Source organism: Xiphophorus couchianus, chromosome 5 (assembly GCF_001444195.1).
Source record: "Xiphophorus couchianus chromosome 5, X_couchianus-1.0, whole genome shotgun sequence".
Lineage (NCBI taxonomy): Eukaryota > Metazoa > Chordata > Actinopteri > Cyprinodontiformes > Poeciliidae > Xiphophorus > Xiphophorus couchianus.
Window position 1 is genome coordinate 3,888,585 of NC_040232.1, and position 20,566 is coordinate 3,909,150.

At 39.4% G+C, this 20,566-nt stretch overlaps 1 protein-coding gene across 2 annotated transcripts in view; it reads left to right on the forward strand.

The window, feature by feature from the left end:
• Positions 1–20,566, forward strand: part of cntln (centlein, centrosomal protein) — a 111,626-nt gene that overhangs the window by 35,055 nt on the left and 56,005 nt on the right. For both annotated transcript variants that reach the window (XM_028019169.1, XM_028019168.1), the window contains 4 exons: positions 343–464; positions 5,656–5,772; positions 15,366–15,466; positions 19,446–19,543. In XM_028019169.1, coding sequence (XP_027874970.1) covers positions 343–464; positions 5,656–5,772; positions 15,366–15,466; positions 19,446–19,543 — 438 coding nt within the window. The remainder of the gene's footprint in view (positions 1–342; positions 465–5,655; positions 5,773–15,365; positions 15,467–19,445; positions 19,544–20,566) is intronic.

Consider the following 20,566-nt stretch of genomic DNA (forward strand, 5'->3'; position numbering starts at 1 on the left):
AAATACATAGCTGACTTTCTTTAGATCTTGCTGCGACTTCAGTCCTTTAATCTTGGAAATGTTCTTCAGGTGACAAAAGGCAGACTTTGTAATTGGCTTTATGTGTTTTTGGTCAAACAAGACATAGACAGCGAAGAAAGAGTCTAATTTTCTTTGGACTTTAGAGCTACTTATTGTTGCTCTGTGACATTAAATTCCTGTTTGTGGTTGAAATGAGCCAAGTTGTAAAATAGTTAAATGCTTCCCAGAGTTCCTGTACATGTTTCAAATTGAAAGCTAAGCCACCTTTGCTCTTTTTATCTTCCTGAAAGCAGCAGAATATTTTGTCCTTTCTGTTTGCAGATCGGCGAGAACGAGGAGCTAAGGAAAGCTCACGATAAACGCCGTGAACGTCTGTGCCTGGTCCAAACCAACTATAAGACCATCCGAGACCAGATGAAGGAGATGGAGAAATCACATGGCTTGTGAGTACGAAGTTCACCTCAGCATCTGGAAGGCCTCATTACCCAGAGGTGACAGAAACATTAACACTGGTCCCAACACAATGCAACAAGCATGACTTCTGGTTCAACCCAGCAGAAACACCTAACTCATTCTACCTCATGCTGAAAGCTCCCTGAAACCTTCACAAATTGTCTTAGGGCCCATTTCTCTCCACATGCTGTCTGACAAGACTGGAGTGCTGGATTTAGGAAAGTAGGAGGAATTCTTCCTCTTGCCTTTGAAAAGCTCAGAGGTTTTAAGGCCAGTCAATTTGGTGCGTTTTGTGCCGAGCGTATGTGTGCTTCTGCGTCTCTCCTCCCTCAGCGTTCATTAAGATGTGAGAGCCAGAGGCTGGAGGTGTCTAGTCCTGGGGGTGCAAGGTGTTTGAGAAGGCCTGCGGAGGGCGGGGGAAAGAGGGTAGACGACCATTTCCTGCTTCAACCTGTTATCTCCAGCAGGAACCACAGGATTTATTTTACACAAAAGTGGAAAATATTCTGCAAAATGTCATTAACATATGGTCTCATTTTCTCTTTTGTCTCCATGTCTTTTATCACTTTTTTTTCTTTTTTTTTTCTCTCCCTGCAACCCGTCGTCACAGAGACCATTTAAAGTGTAGGTAAAGATGTGTATATTTGGTGGCCACAAGGGAGCCAAGTGTTAACTTTGTCAGCTGTTTTCTCTCCGGGTTAATTAAAGAAAACAGCGGTGCAATGTGAGCCCGTGTGAAAGTGCAGCCAGCGAGAGAAGCACGTTCAGCCCTGGGCTTGACTCGGCTCATGTTGGCTCACTGCAGCTCTTAGCATGTGTCTGAGACGGAGACGTAGGGGGAACGTCAACACCAGGAACACTGCCGCTGCACGTTTTAGCAGGTTATCACAGAAATGGTTAAGAGTGAACATTATCTCTGATGAAGTGAAAGTAAAACATTACTTTTCTCTGTGTTTTTTATTTATGTGTATGGAAGGTTTTGGGGTTTGCTGTCAGTGTTTCTGTATTTCCAAACTGCTTTGACGTGATATTGATATATTTGGCAGCTTTGCCCTTTTCAGTCAGAACCTTCCATGGCAGCAGCCACTCACTCCGTGTTATGATCTTGGCATTCATTTGGCATTAAGCCACATTCTTAAACAGCCATTAAACCCACTGGGGTGATGCTAGCCTGAATGAGAGACAATAGAAAATGATTTAAAAACTCCCATTAGTGTGAGGAAATCAGGGCCCTAACAAGTCAGTGGGGATCGGCACACAGTCTCATTGCATTTTGAGCTTGTTAGGGATCTTCCTGTAGCTTCCCTGCTGTGCTGTTGCCTTTTTGGAAAGAGGCTCAAGAGTTGATTTTGTTCCCCTTTTTGTTCTGTGCAGGACTGAAAGTAGAAACTGTTGCTGCTGTCGCTTGTGGGAAGGTTTCAGCAGATAGTTAGGCCTCTCTATATTTGACAAATGGATTTACTCATTACTCTTCAGCAACCCAGTTATGGAGACTTTATCAGAACTAACCGTTAATACGGTACTAAAACTGCAAAGCTGATACAAAGACTAAAAAGAAGGTTTGATAACATTTTTATTTTCAAGACAAATACTTAGAGTTCTGATTAAAAAATATTATATTTTCATTTTCTTCACTTGGTAAAAGCAGTAAGTAGTAAATGCATAATAATTAGCATGTTTGAATAGCTCTGAAACGTTTGTTCTGATTGTTTTGTTTGAAGACTTTGGTTAATCATTTCTTTGGTTAAGGCGTTTTATTTTTGACAGTTATTTCCTATTTATTTAGAAATGTTTCTTCCGTTCTCTTTTTAGCTTCTGACAGTTAAGATTCGTAACTGTGACGAGGTGTTTTTTTGTTGTTGTTGTTTTTTGTTTACAACTGGAGGCAGGTGCTTTGCATCTTAATAATACCTGAACTCTGACCCCTAAACCCAGAAGAGTTGAAAACGAGGCTTCATAGAGGAAGAGCAGGACCAAAAACCAGAGAGAGGAACAAGACTTCAATGTCTCTGATTGACTTCCTAACCGCACAATCAGGCAGATTTAAAGAGGAGTGACAAAAGCAAATGAGGTGGATTAGCAGATGGTGTAATCCAGAACATGTTACTGTGGAATATCATCTCCGCTGCCCAGAAATTTAGCTGTCTGTGACCGCCATGAGCCTGTCATACAGTAACCGCCTTCAGTCAGAGGCCTCTTTAGATTCATTGCAGGACTGACTGCTACTGGAGATCCTTTCTCCCCACAGCATCACCATCCACAACAATTCTGAAAATACTTGGATGATATGAGTTTTGACAACATTTAATTTCCCTTCTGGGTGAAAAAAGTGTTTTTGGGTTTAACTGAATATATGAAGGTATGTTCCTTGATTAGGTTGTGCTGTTAATTGAGAAATTGCTTTTTTTAAGTGTAGATGTACGTATATCTGCTCCATACAGATGTATTCAGCAGCAGCCCTGTTCAGTTTCTGAGTTTCTGGTGATTTTGCATCATAGTTTTTTTGGTAATCAACTACAGTCAGCTTGGTAACATGCCTTAACTACTGAGCAGATGAGTAAAGATGGATGTGCGCCTCAGTTCTGCTCTGCTTATTTTGCCTCGGCGTTTAGTCCCTCGTCTACTTCTGGATTTTCATTGCAGAAATTTGTACCTGCAGTAAGTTGGAAATCCATCTCGTTTGCTGTTTCTGCCTCTTTGTTCTCGTTTTATTTCATTTTGGCTTTGAGTTTTCTATCCTGAAGTTTTGATGTTTTCCGTGTTGTAGCTGGATGTTTTACTTTTTCAAACTTCCCAATTCCTGTGGACTTACTCCAAATTTTTGACCCAATTTTGACCCATGCGAATGGAAACAATCAACATCAGCCACACACCTTGATGAGAAATCCTCTTGAAGGTATTTGATACTTCACAATTCCTAAACCTGTGCAGGTATTTGTTTTTTAAAATGCAGAAATATATCTGCTTTGACAACATGAGTAACCACAGTTACCAGCCTGGAAACACATACTAGGAAATCAGAATAATACCAATGGTCTTATCAGCATGCATGCAGTGTGCAATTGACCAGTCCCACTGAAACCACCCTGCCATTTACTATTACTGTATCACCAAATATCTCGAAATAACATGAAGGAGAAAAATCAAGTTCTTATTTATATTAAAGAAGGAAAAAGTTTTTTTTTTTTTAATCAGACTGGGGATGATGGGGGTGAGCAAATAAAATTAAATGTTATTAAAGCATCCGCACACTGATCAAAGTTGCGCCCATAAACAGATTCCCCCTGTTTCAGAGCAATTAGCTGCAGCAGCATGGAAAAGTTCTTTCTATCTCCTCCTGCTTAATAATGGAAACTGGGCGGCCATGAGGGAACGAGCACCGCGGCCGGAGAAAGATAGCTCTCTCCTGGCTCTGTGTTCAACAGCTTTAAAGCGCACTGTAAACAAATTACAGTTCCTACAGATTTACCATCAGTTAGGAATGCTTTGTGCTTATTCCCTAATAACTGCAGTTGTTCCATTAGAAGTCACACAGAAAGAATTAAAACAGAGCTGTGAGTAAATTATCATTTACTTTCACAACAGCAGGTGGTCTTGATACTTTTAAAGCTCTATCCCCCATCAATGGGTTTCTTTGTAAATGTCTTTCTAATGAGGCTGTTCACATAAAATCCTCACAAAATGGCCATTCTCATAATTAAAACCAAACAAACATATGTGTAATAAAGAGGAATGACAAAGAGATTAAGTCTTGAACACGCTTACTGACCTTTGATAATTACAGCGTAAAGAAGTCTCCTGGATAAACTAGTTGCAGGCATTTCTAGTGTGTTTTTTCTTAAACAATTGAGTCTTATTGTTGGTCTTGTTGGTCCTTGGCTCTTGAACATCTTCTCTGGTTCTTGTTTTGACTCCTCATCCAGAAAACAAGTAGTTGATGATGAAATTATGTGATTTCTCTTCTGGATTATGGCCTCTACAGGCCCATGAGATGCTTTTTGGAATACTTTGGTAATGAGAGTTTTTATACAGGATTAGTTAGGACTAAACAACTCAATATGAACTGGCACCAATGCGACACATTTCAGCCTTTTTCACAGCTTCCTATCGGGCTTGTTTTCTGTTGTCTGCGAATTTCTTGTGTTTTCACTGACTTTGTGTACTTTCTATGTCAAACGTCACATTAGAAATTCATTCCATAAGAAAAACATTCCCCAACGTTTGACTGTGAAAAACTGTGCATACACACCATAATCACACTTACACACCGCAGAGCCGTCCTGTAGCTTCAAATTGCTCACAGGGGCAGTTGCAGTATTAAATGAAAACATTTGCCATTCTACTGCAGCCTCTAACTCCCAGGTACCCGGGCTTAACTAGTATTAGCATAGCGTGAAGGCGTCCTCATCGCCAATAACGACCGCAGGAAACAGAGCTTTGTGACCCCCACAATCCATTTCCACACCTCTATCACATTGATTGAGTGAAAATGGGAGACTGTCGTATGAGTGTGAGATGGAGAGGAACGTCTTCTCATCAGCTTCTTTTGCAATTTGTGGATTTCTCACTAACTCCTGTTTCAGTTTGTAAATGAAAGCCTAATTGGAATTGAATATGTTGCGCTTAGGCTGATTGATGAGTTGGATGCAGTTGGGGCCGAGCAGGGCGTGCGTGTGTGTGTGGGGGGGCGTGGATGTGTGTGTATATGGGGAGGAGAGGGGGGAATTCAACTGAGGCAGCAGCTACTGAGCTCAAAGTGTCATTAAGTATTCATAAGTGAGGTGTAGACATTCGAATGACCTCGTTTGCGAGTGTGTTTTTGCCACTATTTACATTTGCATGGTGCACAGGGAATGCTCCACTGCCCTGCCACACGGGCAGTGCCCTGAGCTTTAAACCAACACACACAGATGTGTACATGAAGTGTCAAAGTCAAGGCTGCTCATTTGAATACCGCTAAATATGGCTGAATAACAAAAACAGAGGGAGCCTCATTACCCCCATGTGGGTTGCCAACGGCAGCAAGGTGATGTACAGTACCAACGATTTTCCCTTGTCATACGTTTGCGTTGTACGTGTGTGTGCGAGTGGAGTTGTTCAGTTTTTATCTCAGCATTTGCTTGTCTCTACAGTTTCTCATGCATCCCCTTACATGCTGTGTGTGTTTGTGTGTGTGTGTAGGTCAGGTGGAAGGAAACAGCGCCCAGAGCCGTGGCAGCTTCGACAAGAGAACAGTGACGCTGTGTGGAACGAGCTGGCCTACATGAAAAACCTCAACAGAAAACTCACCGCTGAAAAGTAAGTGACCTGCATTCAAAATCACTGGCAGCACTGCAATGAAGTTCCCAAATTTGCACACACACACGCCCACCCCTGCACGCCCATGCCTCACACACACGTGTTATTTTCTTACCTTTCCTAGCTTCACATCATGCATGTTGTCTGTAAACATCAGCAGAAAGCAGCAGCAATGAATCCATGAGCCTCATGAACTTCATTTGTAATGCTGGATTCCCAGAAGTCAGACAAAAATAGTTTTCACTCTTGAACTTTTCACATTTTGTCAAGTTGCAACGACAAACTTTTGTTTATTTCTTAGGGATTTTGTTTGACAGAGCAGCTCATATTAATGTAAAATGGTGAGCTGGAAGGAAAAAGTTTAATTGTTTAGAATATTTTCACAAATAGAAATCTGAATGTTTGTTTTCAGCACCTTAGAATCAAATAGCAATTAGAGCTGCAGTTTTCTTGTGACTCAGATGTAATCTGACTAAATGGGGTGTATCTGTTTACATGATTTCAAGTCAGATTCTTTGATTTTGGCTCTTTTAAGCTATAAAATAGTCAACTGTGAGCAGTTTTCTTGTTGCTGCTGGAAAGAAAAGCATAAGTATAATGCTGGTGATGCAGGGTTGATGAGCTGTATCAATTTTCTGACAAGCCAGTCCCACCAGAACTTCGCGATTGTTTTGTGATTTTATTTTTGAGAAAAGAAACATAACCTGAGTAGGGCTGTTGTAAAAGAATATTTTAGTAATCGAGTACTCTATAGAATATTTTTACGATTATCCGAGGAATCAGAGCTGCCGTAGTCCAACCATCGCACCGCAAAGTTCAACAATCCTTATTTGTCCCACAAACCCTGGCAAAACGCCGCACAATGCAACATCATGCTGCTAGCACTTCACACCAACTCATAGACTGAAGTAAGAGCGCTGCCCTCCACAAATAATGATCCGGGCGGAACACGGTGCGCTACATAATAAAACACAATTTAACAAAACTTCAAGGCAGATAAATTTTCCTCGAGGAATATTAGTAACCGAGATACTCGAATCATTTGAGGAATCGTTTCTGCTGTAGTTCTGAGGATGAGGACTGACAAGCGCTGCCCTGCATGGCTTGCCAATGTGGCTTCTTGTACCTTTTATTTCAACAGCTGCAGTTTGGACCCTCTTCCACAAAGACCAGATTTGAGGACTCCACAAAATAGTTGTCCAGAGTTATGGTGGTCTTTGTTAATAAGCTATTTTTAACAGCAAATGTCTAAAGCCAGGGGAACCTGTTAAGTGATTTGATAACTTATGAATCTGTGGTTTTATTTTGGGGATGACATTTACACAAACAAAATGAAGCCCATGTTTTAAGAACATTAAAAACTACTTTGTCTTGATCTTTAAAGTAAAATCCTAATAAATAGAAATTGATTATGGTTGCTGGTGCAAAGAACTTTACAATCCCATTTTGAGACTTGCTGACGGTGGAAACCCACAGTCTAGGTAAAGAGCTGCAGGACCAGTCTGCAGACATGTTGGCGGTCTTTATGTAGAACACAAAAGGCATATCATTGTTCAGGTGTTCATGATCTGCAGAGGATTGTGGACAATCTGAAACTATTTATTCCACACTGACAGACTGAATGAGTCAGTCTTTTCATTGTACCAGATGCATTCTCGTTGTGTTTGGATGTTCTTTTCCTTAAGCCTCTACTCCTGTTTTTATCTTCACTCTGTCTGCAGACATTTTCAGCCTTTGTGTTCTTGATCCAGAATCTGTAGCTCTATCTCAAACCCGACCGCTCCAGAAAGCTTCGCCTAAAGCTGCTGTCTTCTTCTCCCTTCTTCTTTTCACCTTCACCTCCCAGCGCGTCGCCCCGACTCCATCCTGTGCCTCTGTACCCTCTTCTTCCCCGTTTTCTCCTCGTCTGCTCAGTTGCCTCCCTCTGGCCCTCTGTGATGCTGCAGCCGGTTGAGGCCAGGGTTCTGGTACTTGCTCCCCCACCCCTCTCTCTCGCTGCCCTCCCCTCTGCTCACCCCCACTGCCCTGTCCTCCTAATCCCAGCTGAGCTCATTATGATCTAGCCCGGCTGCCTCTCTCCAAGCCTGAGCTGTCCGAGCTAATTACAAGGCTAGCAGCTCTAGTGCCGCCAATGCTGCCTGTTAAGGGATGTCCATCCGCCTTCCTGCCTGGCCGCGACCAGAGCAGCGCAGAGCCGAGCCGTAGACGGGCTGAGGGCGGGGTGCGTAGGGGTGAACATACTACTGCAGACCTGCAGGGTCCTTGGATCTGACCTGCAGAGAAAGCCACAAGGGGCCGCAGAGTGTCTGGCCTCTTTCCTAGACGTGGAGTAGGGAAGTCCGCCGGGGTTGCTGTTGATTCCCTTTATGTGCCTCTGCCCAGCTCCACTTCATTTCCTCTATTCCTGGCCCAGGGACCTCTCCTTACCCGGGTGGCTGGTGCAAAGTAAACTTAGCTGAAATCTTTAAACTTGTGCTTTGGAAAACTCTTCATCCCAGGGCATGCGTTTTCACACACACAGCCTCTTTTCTACGCTGACATTTTTATCTGTAGCAAGGTTATGGGATAAACCATTGTTAACCAAGCTATTAAACTGTATTGCTCCTCCCAATTGACCTTATTTTATTTTTTAAAGTGGAAGCAATGAGTCCGAACAGCAAAAACAAATATAGTTCAGAAAAAGCAAGTAGTTTGACAGAAAACTCACATTTAAAGCTTGTTTTTCCATCAACTGTTCCATAATAATTGCTTGTGAAGGTTAGGCTGGACAAGTGTTAGCAATGATCCACTAATTACCTAATGGATAATGAAAAATTCAGGGCTTTTAATGGGGAGTGACTTTTTTTTAGTTTAAAGTCTCTCTTTAAACTCTCGTTTTTGTTCTTCATCATCATGTTATGACTCACAGATGTGTCCTTTCACCTTCTGCATAAACTGCACGTGTAAAACACTGTTTACATGCTCAGATGACCCAGTATGAATATGGCTCTGATGATTCCTGCCCAATAGGTCTCCCACTGTGTTAGGAGAAAGTTGTGAAAAGATTGAGGAAGGTGAAACAAATCTGCTTTTATGGTTGATCTACAAGCCCCCCTGCAGCTTAATTTAATGACACAAAGCTGCCTCAGAGAAGGCAACATGCTTCTGACTCATTTTAATGGCACATTTATGTTGATATATAAATTCCTGAGCCTTAAACTACTCTGCAGTGATTTCAGTCTGACTAATCTGCAAACCATCCTGGTAAAAGAAATAAATAAAGATTTGCTTCATAATTTGGATTTTAAACATAACCAGTATGTGAAGCTGCCATACTTCTATGTGGGAGGTTCCTGATAATTATTCAAAATGACCATGTTTTTGACAGCATAAAGCCAAAAATCAAGAATTCATGTTGCTGAACTTGAGACTTAAGTTTCAGCAACTTCTGAATCAGAGAATATTGACAGATAGTAATTTCTATTATGAGCTTGACATATATTTTGATTAATGTTTCTATTAATTGATCACTTGGAAGAACTTTTAACATTTAAAATTATTTATCAGACAGATTTATCAGCTAGTTGATCCTTAAAAATGAAAAAACAAAAAAACAATGGAATGACAACCTCACAGCAAACGCTGTGTACCGCATCCTGACACAGATGAACATAGGAAACTCCACACCCTTAATTCCAGTAGACATGCACTTTTCAGAACCAGAGCACATCAGAAGCGTTACACGTATTTTAGACATGAAGGAGACTCCAGAAATCTCCTCTGTGCTTACAAATTATTTGCTTCTCGGTTGTTTGTGTTATGTCTTCTACCCACCAATGATATCATGAGTGGTGATGGATTGTGGTGAGTTACATTCAACAGACCAAACTGTTGGGACCTTTTTCTCTCTCCTTTTTCTGCTTTTTTCATTTTTTGTTTTTGTTTTCTTTTTCTTAATGCATGCCAATCATACTTTTAACAGAATGATCTAAAGTTGGTTTTTATTTGTTGATTCTGTCAACATAATGGTCAACTTGAGAACTATTTCCTTTAATACTTCAAAATAAGAGTTTCAACAAATCTTAATCAAATCCTCATGCAATAGCTTCCTTCACTTCAGCAAACGGTCACATGGCGACTGTAACTGGAGAGGGATAAGATGTTTTCTGGTGTTTTAAATTTGCCACCACTCATAATGAACAATGTAGTTTCACTTCAGCTTCTAGTAAATCTGAAAGAATCTGATCAGATTTCAAAATCCATTGTTAGATTATCTTTGGTAAATCGCAGAGATAATGTCTGAAACTGAAGGCATAACATTTTTGTTGACATGTTACTGTTCTGGTTTGATTACCACAACTAGCTATGAGAAAATAGTTTTTCCACTTAACCAGCAAATCCAAGCATTACTGAGAACAATCTTCTTATAATTATTATTCTTGTTAGATCATATATTACCCTGATTTATCACTTTACACATTTTAAGCTGCTTCTAGTTGAATATCTTTTTGCTTTGCCTGTACCTTTAGAGAAAAAAGCCCCCCCTAAATAAATATAAGCTCCAGTGAATATTTTCTTTATGCCATTCCTGGTAACTCTGGGCAGAATGGGTGAGAAAAGTTGCAGGGGAATCTCCTTATCCACCTCATTATGCTTCTGTCTGTGGCGCTCCATGTCCATGCTTGCTAATTGTTGTTAAAGGTCTGTTGGTGAAAAGAGGCAGGGCTTATTTAGGCTCCATAAACAGAATAAACACACGCAGCGCACCCTCAGACTGAAGATGCTACACTCAGACGACATCAAAGCGCGGGTTAGATAGCGATTACTGGGGGAAAAAAGCCTTTGAGATCATTTGCACTGCTCCTCTGCACAGAGTGACCATTATGGATGTGAACCTCCCCAATAAGCGACGTTGACTCTAATTAAGTCTAATAAAGTTTGCCCTAATGTCCGCCGTATTCCACCATTTCGTTTCTTTTCATCTTGATTTGCTAAAAGGTGTTGGAGGTAATGAGAGTCTTTTGCCCCTTTGGACCAGGGATTAGCTGAAGGAGGGACACATTTGTGCACATGCTCAAACACAAACAGAATGATTTATGCATGTTTTTTAATTAGTAAAGTGAGTTTTTTTCCCCTCATTAATTACTTTAAAAACAGTTGGCATGTCAAAGAAAGAAAAATCTTTATTCATAGAAAGTAATTATGGTCTAAGGTTCAGTGTGTCTGAAAGTGATTTTAAAAGGCACAGCTCAAAAACAAAACGCTGGGCCCAGTATACTCAATTTAAAAAACCGCTACCTGATTAAATGTTTAATTTTTGTAAACAGATCAGATTTTTTTATGCTTAATACATTAAAATTGTACATAATTATTAGTAGAATATATAAAATATGGGAATACTTGAAACTCCATTTAAAAACACTTATAACTGCATATTTGAATACACTGCTTGGCCAAAATAAAGGTCACCAGCACAGAAAAAACAATAAAGATCATCCATTGTAATATTTAATTGTACTGCCTTTAATCTTGAGTATAAATCACATTTTCTGTGGCGTTGTCTCCATAAGCTTCTGCAACGTCTCCAGATTTATTTCCATCCTGTGTTGTATTAATATCACCGTGTCATCATGGAAGAAAACATCCATTGATGAAATAATCTGGTCATTCAGTATCGTCATTTAGTCAGCTGACCTCATATTGTTGCTGAACTTTGACCTGGCCAACTGCAGCAACCCCAGATCACAGCACTGACTCCACATGCTTGTACATTAGACACACTGCATGATGGGTGCTTCACATAAAAATAAAAATATTCTTTATTGTCTACAATGGGGAAACAGTAGCAAAGTGATGGGCAATCAAAGCAAATTCTTACATAGAGAATATAAAATATATAATAAAGAATAACTATCATCCCATCACTGTGTGAGAGGGTAAATCTGACCACATTTCTTTCTCAAAGATGATGGTTCTCCACTCTCCTTCCAGTTTTTATTAAAGCTTTGCCAAGTTCTCAACCCAGCTGTAGTTGTTTCTACATCTCCATAGATATTTCTCTGCTTGATGCCAATGATTTTACCCGTCTTACACAGACTAACATCTTATCCACAACCACAACATGGTTTTAACCATGTTGTGGTTAAGACATGAGAAACTACTCATTAGATCAGCTGGAGTTAAAAAAAACACTTGTCCATGCAGTGAAGATACAATAGGAAGTTCAGATAAACTTTTGTTTTTTGGCCAGTTCAAAGCCCAAATATAATTAATATGCATTGGTATGCACAGTGGAAGCCATCTTGGCATCTTGGAAGCTAAAATCTGCTGTCTTCAGTATCTCAGCCACTAAGGAAAATGAATGGCTCTCCTGGATTGGCTGCTTTGCAAACAGCATCTAATAGTGTGCAAGTTCCACTGCATTGAAGTATTTCAGCTTCCCAAGCTAAATTATTTGATTTTAGATATAATCAACAAAAACAATCTGCCCATAGAAACTCAGTTAGGCAGTAAACTGTATTTCAGTTCCCAACCACAAGACGCTGCTTCACACCAATAGTTATAACTCAAATTACAAAAGATCTCAAAAGAGGCGGTTGTATTCATTGAAAGGGTTGCACCGAAAGGTCCGCCTGCAGAGCATATATTGATCTCCATGGCAACTACCAGGACATGGAGCCATACCTGCAACATTAACGAGCCTCACAGTATTTAAACACCCAGCTGTGCAGTCTTTCCTACAACTAGCTATATCAGCTAGATGGTTTAATCCTTGGGTCATGTCTGTCAGTATGAATTAACATTTAATGCATCACTCAAAAAAATGCATCTAGAAAAAGGAACAAAACATATATAAATTGCAAGATCAGCCAGACTATGAAAAAACTGCCACTTATAGTCCAGTAAATACGGTAATGATTTTTTAATATATTTAATTGTTCGTTTTGCATCTCGGGAGCATGTATTATTCTCAGAACATCTCCGTCTTGGTTAATTCCCCATCTCTCGCAGGCAAAGCAATCGCTGCTCCATCTAGGTGTTAGTAAATAAGGTTGCAGTGGTGCTCCATCTCCACAATGTGACGTTGGGAAACGTGACGACACGCACCAATGAACTCCATCTGAAATTCAATCTTTTGTTCTGTTGGGGAAACTGTGCTTATCCTTCAGCGCAGCCCAATGTTTGGCACATGGACTTGTGTTCAGCATCAATACTATCAGCATCTGAAAAGGCATAAAAGAGAAACATGAGATGGAACAGGCTCTCTCTACATGCTGCATATTTCAGCTCACTGGTCCCATTAACAGCCCGGACACATAAGGCAGTGCCGGCATCTCATCGACTTGAGTTCATTTATGGAGGAAAATCTATAAAGAAGCGACACATATCCATCTGCTTCCTCATTTCTCTGGGGAGAGCCATTTGTGTTCTTATTTAGGCTGCATCCAGAAGATCAGGACTCTGGACTGTGTGGGCTAAAATGTACTTATTACTTCTCTTCCCTCTGCAACAGCAGAAACATCTCTGAGGTAATTATCGGGACTGTGCAGACTGTATAAAAACTCTCTTGATTTCTGTAAGAAAATTAAACTTTTGCAGTCCAAATGGATCACTAGATGTCAATCCTAGCAAAGGCCTACTGTTTGTAATGAGGTTAACTTCGGGAAGAATGCCACTAGAATCGCTGGAGTTTGATTCTTGTGTTTTTCTCTGACTCTCTGGAGCAGAGGGGAGGGAAATTAGGTGTGTGTTTCAGGTGTGGTTGTCTCCGTGGGCCTGTGTGTATCCTCAAAAGACTACAGTTGGGGTCCTAATAATAACTTGAAAGTGCAAAGACGAGAGCATGGCTCCACATAATTAGCCTTTAGCAGGAATCAAGCTAATTGCACAGAGGTAATTGGGTACACCTTGGTTTTTTTCCCTCCCTGTTAACACTCACACACATTCACATTGCACAGTTTACTTTGCTTCCTCACCGTTTCATGTTGCTTGTCACTTTGATTTTCAGATGAGTTAAGAGTATTTTAATTAGATGACTTCCTCGTCATGTCGTTGTTTTCTCTTTCGTGTTGGAAAACCGTCAAGAAAACATGTGGAGAAGTTTCTAAATCTGGAGATTTTGGTGGAGGTCATAAAGTGTTTGTGCTTTAACTTGGGATGCAATGATAAATCAGCTCAGATTTCTTTAACTTTGTGGAAATCGGCCGATACTTGCATGTGAAACTGATCTTTCTGCCTCTGCAAAGCTCTAAAAATCATTCACTGTCCCCTTTTGGCCCAATGACCGACCGCCCATCAGATCACGCCTGCATGTTGCGGTTAGCTGTAATCTCCCAACTATTACCAAGTTAGGAACTTTGTCGCAAAATATTTAGCAACCTTTCAGACAAACTAATTGATATCGGCCAAAATTTTCTAACGTAGGCTTTTTAAAGATCAGTGATCAGCAGGGTTATAATTGTTTTGGGGTTTTCATTAAAGTTTTTTCATACTGTAGTTAAATTTTCAGTGCAGAATTCAAAAACTTCAAATTATTGCATTGTGCTTATGAATATAACAATTGAGTAAGGAATACTCAACAGAAGATACCATTTTCAATAAATGTATTTATTTATTGTTGAACATCCACTCTGGTGTTTTACCTCAACGTTTTCTGTCACCTTTTTGTGGATTAATGTAAGAAGGATTATAATTTGGCGACAGCTGATGTCTGGGGAAAAAAATCATTTACACATCGAAAGGCTTAAAATTGACTCATAAACATAAAAACAAATTATATCCCTAATTTCAGTATGTTTTAGTTTTATAAACACAATATAGTTCCAGTTAGTTAATTTTTCCCCATTAATTATTGTTTTTTTTTTTAAATTTCAGTTAATGGAAATAATGTCTCTATTATTTCCTGTTATTTTGTTAAGGTTAACTATGATAACCTTGGTCATTGACCAGATAACTGCAGTCACTGCTCTGCTAGTTTAAACTGGTTACTTGGTCAATAGAGCGCCACTTTACCCTGATTTATTGTTTATCCTTATTGTGATAAAGAATATAAATAAGAATTCTAATTTATTATTATAATAGTCCATTACAGAATGTTTAATGGCCTAAAAACTGGTTATGTAAATTGAATTGTTGTTTTTGCTGTTTTCTCTAGTTTTTAGTCATGCAAGCATCAATAAATATCAATAAAAATGATTTAGTCATAAAATTCTGATTAAATACTATATTCTGATATATAACTCGTGATATTAGTCTATAATCGGTATTGGGCCTTAGACTAATCAAGGTTCACATTTGCTGCTTAATGGCAAACAACTTTGCACATTACTGCCCTCATGTGGTGGCAGTGAGGCATTACAACCATTGTCATTCAAAGCACCGGTTCTAACATTTGAGTTTTTTGCTGTAACAACTAAAAATCATAAAAATCACTGCTCTCACCTGATGCTCAAAATACAAAATAATTTTATGGTCTTTCTGAAAACAAAACATCGTGCTTTCAATATTTTTTATCTCTCTTACTCTCTACACAATCCCATCTGTAATTCAAAATATTCTTATCCTCATCACAGATTGATAGGTGAAATAAGTAAAAAGTTGTTTTTCTTCTGCAGAGTTGCCCTAGCAGAGGAGCTGGACATGCTGCGAGTCCAGTCTGCTATGGACCGAACCACAGCGAAGGAGCTCCGCATGTTTCTCACTAATGATCATCAAGGTCAACTCCCTCTTGTTTTTATTGTTGTTTGAGTATCTAGGTCCATAGCATTCTCAATATTAGTTTGAATTATTCTACTACAGAGTTAATTTATTTTTTTAAGGTTTTGTTGGCTCTAGAGGTTTTTATTTGAAGGTAGTTAGACAGGAAAGAAAGTAATGAGGGGGGGGGAAACATGTGGCAAATGTCGCCAGACCGGGAGTCAAACCTGCGACCATTGGCATGAGGATTAAGGCCTCAATACGTGGGTCGTGCTATTCCCCTGCGCCACCACAGCACCCCAGTTAATTCATTTTAAATCCTTAAGCAAGTCTCTACAGACAAAAACTAAGTATTAATGTGTCAAAGTGTCGCCTCTCATGGTGAAGTGCATGCTTGTAGCTAGCCGTTCCCCTCGGGGAAATGTGTATTAATCAGGAGAATTAATGCAACTCCCCTCTGCGGAATTAACAGAACAAGTCAATTAAGACTTGATCAACTCCTCGCCCATTGATTGGGAGATCAAACGTCAGCCTTGTCTACATGCATCATTCTCAGTGTTAAAAAGCACATCTATTTTAATCCACTCAGTGACACCGTCACATGCTGACCACTTCATCCTGTGGATTTAATTAATTAGTTCAATACCAGATCTGTTTGAGATCACTTTCATTTTCTCCACAACTAGCGACTTTGTCTTATGCTGCAATGATTTGATACAAAGGAGAGAACTAATTAACTAATTTGCTCTTATTGATGGCCTTGTTAGGAAGTCGGGCAGAAAAACAAAAGGACAGTTTTGCATCTGTTTTTCTGAAAGGTTTAGCAGTTGATACGACACATTGAACTTTATTAATGTACATAAATATTCCATCATATTCATGCAATCAGTCACATAATTTCAAATCAGATGGAAGTGATTTCATCAAAAATATTTATATTTGTCAGACTGAAGATTTATTGACAGTAAAATGATGATTTAGGAAAAAATCTTTGAACTATTAACATAGGCAAGAATACATTTTATTATTAATCACCCCAATGTCTGTCTCCCAAAGATTTTGTTTGCTTGAAAACAAACAAGAAAACACAGAAAACACTGCTGTTACAAGTAAAAACATTAAAAATTCACAATATCATCTAAATTGATTAAGCATTTAAATTTAAACGCCTTTTTTTTTTCATTTTTACCAGAAAACCGCATTAGCAAATTAAGCAGAATTGCCTGACTGTGGTCCGGATCTTGTCACATCTTAATGAATTGGACTGGGCTTCTGGACCTTTGGTTCTGATTCCTTTTTCCCAGCTGGAATGACTGGGAAAAGTCGTTCAGACCAGTTAAAAGTTCTGATTCAAAGCAAAACACTGTCTAGTGCAAATATCTTAGTGCTCTTGAAATAAGACAAAACCTTATTTAAAAGTAACTTTTTGGCAAGATACAGAGTTTGTTTAAAGTAAATAATTCCTTAATTTTGATTTTAAAAAAAGTACTACTTCCATTGAAAAGTTACTTGTAAGTTATTTTTGATTTATTGCAAGTGTACTAAGATATTTCCAATAGATACTAGATAAAAATACTTGGTAATATTTGCCTGTAACTCTCCACAAAACAAAACTCCAACCATTCTTTAACGAGAAATATTATCCCGGACGAACCCCCAGTTATGGGACGTCTCCTTGCTGGTCCAGAGAACTGGTGTTTAAGCATATTTTCTGCCAGTCTACCTGTGAAAGTAATACTTTTTTAATCAATATTTAGAAATGACTGACTTAAAACAAGCTCCTATATGTTGCTGAAAAGTTACTTGTAAGTTAGGTTTGTCTTATTCCAAGTGTACCGAGATATTTGCACTAGAAACTAAATAAAAATACTTGGCAAGATTTTGTGTTTTGCAGTGCAGGAAGGATGTAATGACCTTGGTGAAAGCAGTTAAGTGTATGTGAAGTCATGTAAGCTCACATTTTCTGTAATACCTCAATGTTTGTGCAGCTTTACAGTCTGAACATGTTTATCTAGATAATCTGCTCATTACCTTATCAAGTTAACTGAAACCTGTATGATAAGGACGCTGTGGGAATTGGAAGATTATTACAAAAACCCAGTGAAAGGCCACAGCGTTTTAGTGGAGAGGAACCTGTGCGACCCAATCAGATGGATGCGGGCTTGAAGCGCTCACTCTGAGATCACGCTAACGAAAGGGGGCAGATGAAAGGAACGGGGCCTTTGAGCTGCTTCCTGTGAGGAGTCATGGGAGGGACGTTAATGTATGCGGCGGTGCCAGAACCTCCTTCAACTGCAGGTGACTAGGGAGCCACCACGTCTTCTTATCAAGGTAGTGCTGAGGTGCCAACTCCCATGCCACTAACACGGCAGCCGGGTAATTGTCTCTCAGCCTGGTTATGTACCCAACGAACACAGCAGCCCTCCTGTCCTATTTGGTGCTCTGTGTGATTTAATGTGACACGTAAGGAAGACAAAAGGCCAGGCTAATTCAATGTAACAAACTTCCCTGGGCAAGGCGTCAATGCAAAGAAAGGGAGCGGCAGCTTTTCCACAGTGTAGCCATCTTTCCTTCTATAGTTTCCCTTTTTCTCCCTCTTACTCCCTTAAAAAATCCAACTGACCTGAAAAGTCAAGATCCTGAATATTTAATGCTTCCAGCTCATTGTACAAATTATTTTGGTCGTCTTGTCATAAATCCTTAAAAACTGAGAAGGAAAGGTGGAAAGTTTTAGGTTGTTTTGTGTTGCCCTTTGCATTTATTTCCACGTTGGCAGGTAGATTCTGCCTTTCAAATAGTGACACACAAGCTTTAACAGTGTGTGTTTTTTGTGCATTAAGCCCTTGAGCACTAAGACTTTTGCATTCATTCTGTTTTTATCACCTGAAATCAGATGTTTGCCACTTCTATCATTGATGTTTCCGCAATAAGGCAACATGCATGTCTGTGGAGGATAGAGGTGCTCTGAGGAAACACAGAGGAGTACAAAGCAATGCAGCCTGGGGCAATGTGCTCACCTGGGATTCAAGCACTTCACCTGGTTTGTTTAAGATCCCCTGAGAAAAGTTGCACATAGTCAGAACTACTGTGTGCCTTTGAAGACTGTTTTTTCATTTCCTTGCAAGCGATAAAATAAAACATTTTCCTGTTAATCTGGAGTTAAAGGGCCTGTAGATAATGAGACTTTTACAGGATTAATGCAGGTGTTTGAAATCTGTGTTTTCAAGGTTTGGAAAGTACTTGATTTCAGTAGAAAGTCCTTGAATGAAAGTACTTCATATTCAAATTGCTCAGTTTTGCACTAAAGTGCAATGTAACACTTGATTAAAAACCTCAATTTGGAAAATGTTGAAACCAAATATTTTCATTCACCATTTTTCTTCTCACCACCTGAAGTTAAATCAGACTAAACTGTTCTTGTTTTAGATCCTTTGAAATGACCAAAATTATTGATATTTGCTAACTGCCAAGAAACTTGTTTCAGTGTAATGAATATTTATCATTCCTAATAGTTCAGTGACTTAATGAAATTGCATGACCCTTTTGTTAAATTTGTGTTTTTCTCCCGGACCAGTCAGGTGTATCAGGTGTGAGGGAAACATTTCAAAACATCATATTTCAGTTTACCTTATCTCTTCTATAAACTGTAGAATACTACAACAGAAAATAATAATAACAGTAATAAATGGCAAATAATAATGAATTGAAACAGTTTTCACAGTGTGGTGCTGGAAAAGTTTGAAAACGTACCTTGAAAATGCTTGAAAAGTGCTTGAATTTTAAGGTGGGAAAAGTGTGCGAACCCTGCCTTTAAAACAGGAGCTGACTTTAAGCCATGATTGACTAAAGAAAGAAAAAGAAACGCAGACCTGAGGAAGGAAATTAGACTGTACTAATGTTAATTGATTTAATGTGTCCTTTTTATTATAATTCTATTGATTGCCTCTGCAGGATTTGACACAGAGTGTCACAATAAGAAGCTTTGTTCCTCTTTGCAGAGCTGCTTCAGAAAATGGCAGAGGAGCAGCAGGTCAAAAGCAGCACTCCGATCAAACCTCCTCTCTCTTCGAGTCGACTGAAACAGTCTTTTAAAAAGGTACGGCACCGTGCCATCGCTAAGTGCTCCGTGTCATTACCAATAAAAGAAACCCGACAGAGCCATCTCCCGCAAGATGTCTCCTGGAAAATTTGGCTTTGCTCTTTCAAGGAAGATTTGAAGGTCTTTTATCACTTTGTGGTTATTTCAAAGTCAAGTGTCAGCCGGTAAGTACTTTGTTTTTCTCAGATTTACCAAGAAGAACTCTATAATAAACGGCCAGAAATATTACACCAGAAAATAGTATTTTGTTCTAAACTTCGTGGTGGAGGTGTTGGTAGGTTGCATTTGTTTTAAAATCTTCCTTGCATGAGTTCATGCGATGCTTCGGTTCTGGTTTCATGACAGTGAATCATCACAGCTGGTGATAGCTGTCTAATTTTGTTTGAAAGGTATCGGGCTCTACCAGCAGGAAGAGTGTGAGAACATAAATAAAGGGGTAAAATGCCTGGAGGCACAAACCCAGCAGGCAGCCCCTGTTCTCTTAAACAGTCTCCATTGAAGATCTAACAAAAAGGCTAAGAGTGGCTGGTTGCTGTCTGTTTAAGGCAGATCAGGGCGCGGCAGTCAAATGTCCACACCCCCACCCAGAAATATAAAGCATCGCTGATTACAGACTTAATGCCAAACTGTGCGTCCTCATAGATTCTGTTATTTGTGCAGAAAAACAAAATTTTCACCATGATTTGACTTCACAAAGAGAGATTTTCAGTTTTCTTAGAAGTTATGACACAATAACTAAATTCATTTTGGGATGTAGTGGTTTAATATTTTGCTGTACAATAGTAGAAACACATGCCACTGTGATATTAATGAATATTCACTGTTACAATAATCACAGTTAATTGATGTTACCTGCGTTTTCTCACTGTTCCCAACCTTCCTGTTATCTGCTCACAGTCTTGCTCTCTTGGAGCGACATCTCAAACTGTAGAAAGTACAAATGTTGGTGATTTTTTTCTTTACAACAACTTTAATGGCGTGTGGTTATCAATAGCTGCGTTTCCATTACAGATGTACGCA